This window comes from Erinaceus europaeus, chromosome X (assembly GCF_950295315.1).
Source record: "Erinaceus europaeus chromosome X, mEriEur2.1, whole genome shotgun sequence".
Taxonomy (NCBI): domain Eukaryota; kingdom Metazoa; phylum Chordata; class Mammalia; order Eulipotyphla; family Erinaceidae; genus Erinaceus; species Erinaceus europaeus.
Window position 1 is genome coordinate 21,597,610 of NC_080185.1, and position 11,553 is coordinate 21,609,162.

An 11,553-nucleotide genomic window follows, 5' to 3' on the forward strand; every position below is an offset into this window, starting at 1 on the left:
GATCCTTAGCCCAGCCCCTAAATTTTTATATATTTATTTATTTTACCAGAGCACTGCCCAGCTCTGGCTTACGGTGGTGCAGGGGATTGAACCTGGGACCTCAGAGCCTCAAGTATGAGAGTCTTTTGCAGAACCATTATGCTATCTACCCCTGTTATTTTCAAATGTTTTATAACACTGTCAACATCAAGCCTGTGCAGTTCCCCATTGGATGTTTTGGCCAGGTGCATTTGTGACTTTATTTCCTGCTTTGAAGCATATTATTATACTCTTGGCTCCAGCAGACTTTGAGCAAATTTGAGAAAGCATAGAAAAGCTGTTTTTCATGTTTCCTACCTCACCCCACATTAAAGTCCTCTTCAAAAAGCAAAAATGAAGTCTTCTGGTACTAGTGTTTCTGACACCTTAGGAAGTGTGAAAAAAAAATCACAGATATTGGGGCCTACTTGTAAAGTTAGCTCTGGCTAACAAGGATAATTTGTTAAAGACACCGTCTCTTTGGAAAAAAAAAAGAAATCATGAATTTTAAGCATGATTTATAATAAAACCATTTCAGGAATTATTTTTTATGTTCTTTTAAAAAATATTTATTTATTCCCTTTTGTTGCCCTTGTTTTATTATTGTAGCTATTGATGTTGTTGTTGTTGGATAGGACAGAGAGAAATGGAGAGAGGAGGGGAAGACAGAGAGGGGCAGAGAAAGATAGACACCTGCAGACCTGCTTCACCGCCTGTGAAGCGACTCCCCTGCAGGTGGGGAGCCGGGGACTCGAACCGGGATCCTTACACCGGTTCTTGCGTTTTGCACCACCTGCGCTTAACCTGCTGCACTACTGGCCGACTCCCTCAGGAATTATTCTGTACCAAATTCCCAAGTCACATAAGGATTACTGAGAATATAGAAAATAAGATTTCTTTGAGTGGCCCTGGAGGCGGTGCAGTGGATAAAACTTTGGGCTCTGATCCCAGAGTGATGCTTTTGTTTTTCCCTCTCTCTTTTCTCCTTTTCTTCCTCCTCCCCTTCCTCTTCCTCTTCTTCTCTCTTTCTCTCTCCTTATTACATACATAAGTTTTAAAAAGAAGGTTCTTCGAACTTTTGACCTCTCATCAACTACATTGTATCCTGATACTTTAATATCATGTTATTTTTCTTTTTTTAAAAAATATTTATTTATTTATTCCCTTTTGTTGCCCTTGTTGTTTCTCATGTTATTTTTCAAATGCTGTGCTTTGGAAAGCGAAGATGTAATTATTACCCAGAGTGGGGAAAAGTGTAAAAATGCTTTGGAGTTTTGTGATCTGAAGATACTTACTGTTGGCATTAAAATGGATCTTAGTGCTTTTTTGTCAGAGTATTGTTATTATTATTATTATTTTTCAAGCCAGAGCACTGCTTAGCTTTGGTTTATGGTGGTGCCGGTGATTCAACCTGGGTCTTTGGAGCCTCAGGCATGAAAGTCCTTTTGCAGATGTATTATACTATCTCCCCCCCCCCAAGTATTATTTTTAGAACATAAAGCTACACAGAGTCATTTAAATCTTTATTTCATATTTATTTGCCCCCCTTTACAATGTCCAAGCTTAATACAGTATTGGCACCCCACTTTAAGTTAAACAGTTCCACAGAATGTAAAGTCAAGTGTTAATATTTGTTCCCCTTTTGAGTCACATCGTTAGCAAAAGCTCACAATGACACAAGCCATTTAAAGAAAGCTCAAAACTACCAGAAACACATCCCAAAATCAAGTTTTGGAAAAATACAAATTTAACTATCTATAATACCAAACATATACTTTAATTTTCCCCAAGATAACATTTTCAGAAACCACAAGTCTAAATCTTACATATCTATTGACAAGAGTTGTTGGAAGTAACACTTACTAACAAGCTTACAGCAGTAGCAAGTAGGAGCAGCACGGGTAGAAAATCAGAACCTTCCGTCTGATTTCCAAGGGCAGGGGCTAATTAGGTCCGACTCTTACAAGACTTAGGCACCCATCGGGTTGCATGAAGACAAGCAAGACGATGATCTGATACAACTGCACACTCAGGTGTAAGGGATTTCATGTGGTACTTCTGCATTCTTAAGAGAGAGGGCACTGCTTACCAGACAGAAAAAAATAACAATAAAAGCATTTCCTTAAAGGAAGTATTTCAAACACTGGCAGGCTGGCAGATTTTTCAACAAGGGGCCTTCTGGGAGCCTTCAAATGACATAATGAATGTGTCCACGTTTTTTGTGCCTGTGTGTAAAGCAAGTTCTTCACAATATTGAGCCCATTATCAATCCATGACAGTTGTAAGCAGAACTATATCAAGTCAGTAAGTGTTGACCTAGTAAGGCAAGCACCCTGCCCCAAGATCCTCACTCTCTCACTTTAAACTCTCTGACCCAGAAACATGTCCATTGCAATTGCACAGCTTTAGTTATAATGGAATAGAGATTCATGAGAAAGGGTGGTGCTTCTGTGAAGGTTTCTTATTTAGGGAATTAATTTTTAGGAAAACTGCAGAGGAGATGTTTCATATCTCTTTGATCCCCTTCTTCATATGCAAAGCATAATCTCTGTAATTACGCCACAGAATAAACACAGACACAGTTAAATGCAATCACAGAAGTATTTGAGAAATTAGAGGCATCATAGATGTGATGGAAATGAGTCCGTTTTAAATGTCATCAGTATTAATTTCTGCCTTTCTTTCTATTCATCTTCCCTAATGGACCCACTCACATATATAAAGGTGTCTTTCTATACCCAGTGGGGCTTCATTTTATTCCGAAAGCCCGGTAACATCAACATTTGTGTGTTGAATAAAATCACGGTTTGTCTGTGAATTATAAGAATTCTTCTCTCCCAAGATCTCAACACAAACTATAAACAACAGAAAGCCTAACACCATACACCTATCTATTCACAGCTCAGAGTTGGGTGGAAAAATGCCATCTTTAACTGGAAACCTAGACTGTGTCTTCTTCATGCTGTTCACTGCACCCCGAGTACAAGGCTACACTAATCTCAGACACCTGTAAACTCCCAGCACCCCGGATCCTGCCCCTCATAGCAAGATTATTAAGAGGGGTGTCATTGGTGGGAGGGTTGGGCACCTCTGCCTTGCAGCAGAACAGCTGAGCTTTAAAATGCTGCTGGAAGCTTTTGCTCAGCCAGTAAAGAGCAAACGGGTTGACACAGGAATTGCTAAAGGCCATGATCCGAGAGAAAAGAGTGACAACGAAGTGAACAGCCGAGGGGTCAATGTAGGCTTGGTAAGTGAATGAGCGGTAGAGATACAGGAGGTGATTCGGCAACCAGCAAAGAGCGAACAGAGCCACCAGCACCAACACCGTTTTGGCAATTCTCTTCCGGGACTCAATCTGTAGTGGGGAAGAAAAATGGGAAAACAAACAAACAAATGAAAATAAAAAAGCATTCAGCTGTCGAGGATTTAAAGAAAACCCATTCTCCAGGTGTGCGTATACAATTAACAGGCTCATGTCCTTTTGGGCATGTGTGTGATCGCGGACTGGGATGTGCTACATTGGCATGGAAATCTATGATCTCAGTGTCTTGAGGTCTAATTCAGAGACTCCCACTTCCTGTTTTGAGATACTTCAGGATGTCTCCAATTGTCTCCAGGGGCGCTGTGAAATTCTCCCAAATTGCATTTGATTGAAAAAAGAAAAGCCCTGTAAATCTACTTTCACTGCATTAGCAGAGAATGACGCAGAACACTCTTCTGAGGCTTAAGAAGGCTGTCAGAAATGAATGGTGGGAGACAGAATTGGAGTTTTAGTGGTAACCTGAATGTTTCTGTACTCATGGTGATTGTCAGTTGATACACCTGAAATGTATCATGTTATGACACCAAACAACTTCAGTGAAAAGGAAGTTCTAAAGTTGGTGTCGACTATTTTTTTTTAATTGACAGAGATTCTAACTATATCATTAAGGGTGTAAATACGAGTGGGCCATCCATCATAGGTGAAAAAAAATCATACTTATTAATAAGAGAAATGAAAGGTTAAATGAAGCTATTGTTTACGGTCACAGAGGGTGCAAAAATAACTGTACACAAGGAGGGGCATTAAAGCTGAACTCTAGCCTCCTGAACACCACTGTTGAATAAACTGAATAGACTAGCTCCAAAAAAAAAAAAAAAAAAAGCTCTCCATTTACTGGTCAAAAGATAAGTAGTATCACCCCCCCCCCGAAAGATATAAATCCCACTGGACTTTAAAAAAATTGAAATGATGTTTTATCAACAGTCTTTTTTATTCTGAAATGCACACCTGGTTTTTGTAGTGATCTTAATCAAGCTTCTGTGAGTCACTGTGTTCTTTTGCTACTGGCACTTTGTCCCCAGAGACCTGAGTTTATTCATCTGTGTGTAAGTGGTTTGCATTGCATAATGCTGTGGAATCTTGCCAAGTTTACCACCATGTGTATTCCTATCATCTTGCTACACTTTCTAAAACAAAGAATGTTTCACTTCATAGTCTTACCTGGTGCTGTGTTCTTCAGTATTCCACAGGGTAGCCCTCTGATAATGCTCCCAAACTTTAGCTGTTCCCTCTCTAATGCTGGTGATCCCATCATTTATTGACTGTTCTCTGTACCTCAGGGACTCTGCTAAGCCATTCATATGTTTCATCTGATTTTCATCTTCATTTTATAGACCAGGAAACAGACTGAAAGAGTCCAGTAACTTGGTCAAGATTACAGAGCTAGTATGTGATACAGGTGGAATTAAAATCCTGGCTCTGACACACACCAGAGTCCATGGCCATGACAAAAATATTATACTACTTTTTTACTCAGCAGTGCCAAAAAAAAAAAAAAAAGAAAGAAAGAAAGAAAGAAAAGAAAATAATGTTCACTTTCAAATTCATGTATGAGCCTTGATTTATACATACCTGCTTGCGGGCATGACTTTGTTCCTCAGTAGGGATGTTCACAGTGCTTTTGTAAAGAGTCTTAGCAATCAAAGAGTAATAGACAGAGATAATAGAGAGTGGAATAATATAGAACACTAAGAAGCACAGCAGAGAATGGATCTCTTGCAGGATCTTCTCAGAAACAGGGTAGGAGGCACATGATTCAATTGTCACATTTTTTTTGGTATCAAGAAAGCTATAGACATTTGAAAAGATAGCCTCTGGCAGGGCAATTATCATGGACACGATCCAGACACTGCCGGCTTTGGCACAGGTCTTCAGGATGGCATTGGAGGGCTGTCGCTCTAGGGGCTTCACCACTGCCCTGTATCTGGAAATACACAATCATTGGCAAGGTCAAAATAAATATGCAAAGGACAGATTCATAGGATTAGAAGTAACCTGAGTGCTCATGCACTTCTGTCATTTGTCCATTTGTCTATAACCAAGTTGATATTCACCAAGAGGGATGGGTTGTGATTTCAAGTACACAATGCACACAGTATACTTTAGCATTTTTATTTACTCTAATCATCATTTCCATTCTCTACTAATAAGAGACGTTCCCATTTTACAAGTGTATACTCTTCTCAGTAGACCCTCTGATTAGGACAAATAAAATATTTTCTTTCTTTTTTTAAATTTTATTTCTTTATTGGGGAATTAATGTTTTACATTCAACAGTAAAAATAAAATATTTTCAAGCATGATTTTTGTATGTGGTTGAGAATAATTCATTCCCTAGAAGTGACAACAAGTGCTTTCAGTCCCTCCTATTTGTATAAGTGACTGGTGCTAAATATGACTTTCCTTCCTCCATGAATGAACCCTCACCAATCTCTCTAGAAAAGCACTTCATGAGTGTCTGCAGCACAGAGGAAAGGGTTAACTTCTTCTCTGTCAGTAAGTGACAATTAGTTGCCCAAACTGATCTGTAGGTAGACATGGGGCAAGCCAAGGGTGAAATCCAGAATCTTTGTACCAGTACAAAAATGCCTTATTCTAACAAAATCCACCTGAAAACCTACAGCCTGTCATGCATGTTCCCTCAAATAGAAATCTCAAAGCAAAGTAAAAAATCCATAAAAGACACAGGGAAACCTTTTTTCCTCTTGGAGTTCAGAATCTGAAGGATTTATTCCTTCTGGTCCTGCTTGCCTGGCATTGAGTGTTTGAACATTGCTTAGCAGTTTTCTAAAGCATCACCTTTAATATTTGGAGACTCCGTTTTTTTCCCCTACATACATTCACAATTATTATTTTTTGGTAACATTCACAATTATTATTATTCCATGATAGGAAGACAGAAAAACAAAGTACTTAGACAGAAAACAAACAAAAAGACAAACAAAAAAACCAAAAACCTGAGACTGAACACCCCCACCACCAGAGGTCTTCACACTCTATCCTTGTAGTGTTAAAAGCCAACCAGGATTAATTTGTTTCTCTGGAAACGAGCATGTCAGTGAATGCCTATAGAAAAAAACTAATACAATTAAGTGATGACATTATACTGAGTTACCAGGGAGCTGAAAACCACACCATTTTCCCTGCCATTAATTAATTGGATGAATTTCCAATAAAGTCAGGTGCATGTATCTTTTTGCATTCCTTCCGGTAGACAGTGATGCATATGTGGTCAGACTCACACCTATGCCGATGTTTCAATGTTGACAATACTGCACCACTAGGCTGCACTCATGTATAAAGCATGACTTGTTTTTTTTCTTTTACACCTGAAATCATTTCCCTTCATGAACTGACGGAGAAAGCCCACTCGTTCAATATTCTTTCAAGCAATTAATTATGCTTCAAAGAGAATAAATTACCCTTAGCACATATGGTTTTGACTTTCCCTTGTGATGCAAACATTTGCCCCAACTTTAACTGAACCTACCCTACCTTCCCAGTTTTTTTTTTTTTTTTATCTTACAGAGTGCGAGAAAAGCAGAGTTAGTCTCCAGAGAACGTTAAATCCAAGCTCTCCTTTCCCCTCCACCCCACCTTTTCTTATCTATTTTTCACATCCTGACAAATATATAACTGAGAAAAACCCACCTGTCAGCGCTGAGAATTGTTAATGTGAACACCGATACACCAACAGAAGTGAGCCGGATAAAAGAGAGCACCTTGCATCCGATTTTTCCAAACAGCCATCCCTCTGAAATGTAGTGGGTTGCATCCACCGGCACACAAGTTAGCAGAAGTAAAAGATCTCCAAAAGCCAGGCTGGTGATGAAGATATTGGGCACCGTTTGCATGGACTTTGTCTTGAAAAAGACTTTGATGAGAATTGCATTTCCAAGGATACCCACTGAAATGATCACAGCATAAGTGATATAGATAGCACACAAAGCTTCTATTCCTGGAGAGTTGGCTCCGGTCCGTCTTTTAAATATAATATCACTTGGAATAACAGGGCTTGATGATGATTCTGTGTCATTTGTGATTGAAATTAAAGTCTCATTAGGTGATGGAAGCTGTCTCTCAGACATTGCTTCTGAAGACTGTGCCCCGATATTTCTTCTGTGCTGTTCATATATAGTTGATTGCCACGTCTAGTGCCTACGTCTAGTTACGAGATGGAAATGAACAGAGCAGAAAGGCAAGCAAGTATAAGACATACGAATACTCCTTTCCTTCAGTTGTTCTGTGTCTCCCAGCATGCTTGGCTAGATGCTTACAGATCTGGCACTGAAAAGTGGGAGGTGGAGGAGTTTTATTGACGTTTCTGTGACAGAGGGGAGGGGGTAGAGAAAGTGCTCTGCAGATGTTTATTTCACCCTCTTGGGGACTCTTATGTCCACCAGGTTATTAGTAATAATAGCTATTATTCATTAGAAACGCTCTGCTTTCCTATCTCCTTATGAAGTCCAGTATAGATTGTGTCCAGTTTTCTCCTAAAGCTCATCTGCAGTCAGAAGACAGTCTCATGCACTTCTGTCTGTATGATTATAGATAAGCGTGTGTGGTCCCCTGGAGCACAAACTTGCACCCATGCCTCAGGATGAATATCAGCGAGGTGCTGAAGCCACAGATCATTCACACTCTGGCAGGGCTGATGGCACTTGTAGGGAGGAATCATTGTGGTGACCTGGGCGCACAACCTAGCCCCAATAGGCGCTAATTCCTGACTCTGTGCATATTTCCCTTGGTTGGCTACACAGCATCAGAGAAATCCAAGGGATGAGAAACCAGGCAAACCACCAGTTAGTTGCCTTGTCTCTAACTGTCCCAGTAAAACAGTATTTACTCTTGGCTTACCTATCTTCATGCCATATGGGGTATTTATTTATTTATTTATTTATTTATTTATTTATTTTATTTGGATGGTGTTTTTAGCACATTCCTCTTTAGAAATGGTGGCAATGAACCTGCCCTGCTCCAACAGAGGAATACAGATCACCATGCTGCAGGTCATGACTTGTAAGAGTGAGAATCCTTGTTTGCAGAAGGGGAAGGGTCATAGGTCCTTCCGGAGATAATAGACACGCAAATGATGTTTACACTAACCAAAGAGAGCAGAAAAATTCGTACCAGCAAGAAAAAAAGAAACCCATGTCACAGAAAGTATAAGCCTGTGGGGTGTGTGTGTGTGGGGGATGCATGCTGGGAGAATAGGAGTGGGACACAACTGACTAAAGGCATTGAGTAATAGAACTTGCTAAGGTGTTTTCTCTGCAATCATCAGAGTTAAAGGATAATCTCTGTCTCTCTCAAATAACTCATTTATTATTAGAGACAGAAAGAAAGTGAGAGCGGAGGAAGAGGTAGAGAGGGGAAGAGACAGAGAGACACCTGCAACCCTGCTTCACCATTTATGAACATTTCTCCTACAAGTGGGGACCAGGGGCTTGAAACTGCATCCTTACACACTGGAATGTATGCACTTAACCAGGTGTGCCACTGCCTGGCCCCCTCAAAGGATAATTTCTAAACTAGGAGAAATTATGTGGAGCAAGGCATTCACAAATACACCTATATTAGTCTGGGCAGTTTAATAATAACAACAACAACATCAATAATAGTAATAGTAATAATAATAGCCAGTCAAATATTTGGCTAGCCAATTAGCATAAAGAGAAATCGAAATTTCTCTTTATGTAAACAGCAGAGTGCAGTAAATCTTGTAGACAATGCAAAAGGGATGCAAGGAATTGAATATCTGGTTAATTTGAATGTCACACACCACACCTGTCTTCCACCCTTTCTGAGGTGATCTCCCCAGCTTGAATTAATTCAGCTAAATACCCGGTTCTGGTGTAAATAAGATGGGGAAATGTTGGGATACACCCCATCCCTTTTAGCTTTTAAATATGTAGATTTAAACAAATTTCATATGCTGGGCTGGCTCTTTAAGACCATTTCTACAGCAAATAGCTTGATAAGAGTTCTATCTGTTTCTCACAAAGCTTTGATAAAGAAAAAAAATCTCTCTGGGATTCCCGAATATCATTTAGCGAAGAGCAAATAGCTTCATCTAATTTACACTTTGTGGCTGTTGGCTAAACAGTGGTATAAATAAGCAACAAACCCTTGTGTGTGTGGTTTCCGAAATGATCTGAATTCCAAAGATCTCAGGCATTTTTTTTTTTTTTCATTTCACTGCGGCCACCAGCATGCTTTTCCTTCTCTTCCTTCCAGTCAGGAGAGGTCAGAATTGAGCAGCGAAATTGGGGTCTAGCTGGCGCAGAGGTGTTCCTGGAGCCCTAGAATTTCAGAGTCCCAGATGATTTGGAGATGGAGATGACCTGAGAAGACAATGAAATAAAAACCTCTCTTGTTGCAGAGGCAGAAAGGAGAGGGAAAGTATCTCATACCAAGTAACAAGAGTACTTAATAGCAGAGAGGAGACAGAGCAGATACCTTCTGGGTTATGAAGGGTTAAAAAAAAATCAGTGACAAGCTTTGAAAGCACTCAGACTCTGACAAAGAACCACATTTGCTCATTTGACATTGTGGACTTCGGTTTTCTGCATGTTCTATTAACCAAGGAACAAGATATTTCCAGGCTATCAAGCAACCCGTGGCAGATAATTCAAACGCATCTACTGCTATACTTCTTTTACCTTCTGGTTCACTCACAAGCCGATTGCTTGTAGCTGAAGTTTCAGAGCAGTAAAGCCTAAACAAAATAATGAAATCCCATTTTTGTTTCTAGTGCAGGATTGGTCATTGTAATCATCCACATTTTCCAGCACCAACTACTTGATTATAGATTAAGCAATTGCAGTACGTTCCCGATGTAATCTTTTAACTCAAAGAAGTATTGGGGGACTGGGAAGTGATGCACCTTGTAGAGTGTACTTACTACCATGCACAGGGATCGGAGTTCAAACCCCTGGTCCCCACTGGTGGCGGGGGAATGTTTCATGAGAGGTGAAGGTCTCTCTCTCTGCTCTCTCAATTTCTCTCTGCCCTATTAAATAAAAACCAATAAATAAAAATCAAAGGAAATATCAGACAGTGAACAAATACATCTCTAATTTTCAGGTGTGGGGTTTCCTAGTTTAATCCCAAACTGTCAGTGTTGCCAAAATCTTCCAAGGAACTGGGGATCAAAGGGTGCTGAAAAAACCTATCTCTGTCTCTAAGGTAGTGGGGAGATGAATTTAAAAATCAGTTACTAGAGAGAGGCTATGGGTTTCACTTTTGCTCCATGGTCCTTTTTTTTTTCTGTAAACATTTTACTTTATTTCTTGATAGAGACAGAAAGAAAATGAGAGGGGGGAGAGAGAGAGAGAGACCTGCAGCACTGCTTCACTATTTCTGAAGCCACCCCCCAATCCCCACAGGTGAGGACCAGGGGCTTGATCCTAGCTCCTTGTTCACTGTAACAATTGTGCTCTACTAGGTGCCCACTCCCTTCCTCCAGCTCCGAGGTTCTTTAACCATCAGACAGATCAGACAATGGCCCTTTCTCACATTTTAGCTTGCAGCAGAATCACCAGAAACATGGGTTGCTGAGTGTCAGCTCTACAGTGTCTATTTTGGGAGAAATAGGGTGGAGTCTGAGCATCAGCATATGTTAAGATGATCATTTTTAAACATAGAGCTTATATTGTTATATATATTGCCAGATCACTACTCAGCTCTGGCATATGGTGGTGTGGGGGGGTTGAACCCTGGAGCCTCAGGTATGGGAGCCTTGTTAGCATAACCTTTAAAATTTTTATTATCTTTATTTACTGGATAGAAACAGCCAGAAATCAAGAAGGTAGAGGCAGATAGAGAGGGAGAGAGACAGAGAGACACCTGTAGCCCTGCTTCACCACTCGCAAAGCTTCTCCCCTGCAGGTGGGGACCAGGGGCTTCAACAGGAGTCCTTGTGCACTGTAACATGTGCACTTAATCAAGTGCACCACCACCTGGCCCCTGTTTGCGTAACTTTTATGCTATCTCCCACACCCATTGTCATCCATTCTTTTTAAAAAATGCACTTATTGTTTTTTACTAGGAGAGAGAGAGATAGTGAGTGGGAGGGGGTTGATAGCATAGTAATTATGCAAAGAGATTTAAATGCCTGAGCCTCCCAAATCCCATGTTTAATCCCCTGCACCACTATTGTTGGAGGATGGGCCCACTGCCTCAGAAAGTCCAGGCCATTGTTTCCATGAGGT

At 40.3% G+C, this 11,553-nt stretch overlaps 1 protein-coding gene across 1 annotated transcript; it reads right to left on the reverse strand.

The window, feature by feature from the left end:
- Positions 1-2,959: 2,959 nt before the first annotated feature.
- Positions 2,960-7,428, reverse strand: BRS3 (bombesin receptor subtype 3). Its single transcript, XM_007534528.1, has 3 exons — positions 6,992-7,428; positions 4,913-5,264; positions 2,960-3,373 (listed from the first exon to the last, which is right to left on the reverse strand). The coding sequence occupies exons 1-3, from the start codon at positions 7,426-7,428 to the stop codon at positions 2,960-2,962; spliced, it is 1,203 nt and encodes a 400-aa protein (XP_007534590.1).
- Between the last annotated feature and the right edge of the window lie 4,125 nt (positions 7,429-11,553).

Bases quoted from the DNA above. Each gene is read 5' to 3' on its own strand.
- BRS3 (XM_007534528.1), bottom strand. From the start codon at position 7,428: ATGTCTGAGAGACAGCTTCCATCACCTAATGAGACTTTAATTTCAATC. The intron at 5,265-6,991 runs GTGGGTTTTTCT...GTGTATTTCCAG, and splicing joins ACAATTCTCAGCGCTGACAG to ATACAGGGCAGTGGTGAAGC. The intron at 3,374-4,912 runs GTATGTATAAAT...TCCCCACTACAG, and splicing joins AAAGTCATGCCCGCAAGCAG to ATTGAGTCCCGGAAGAGAAT.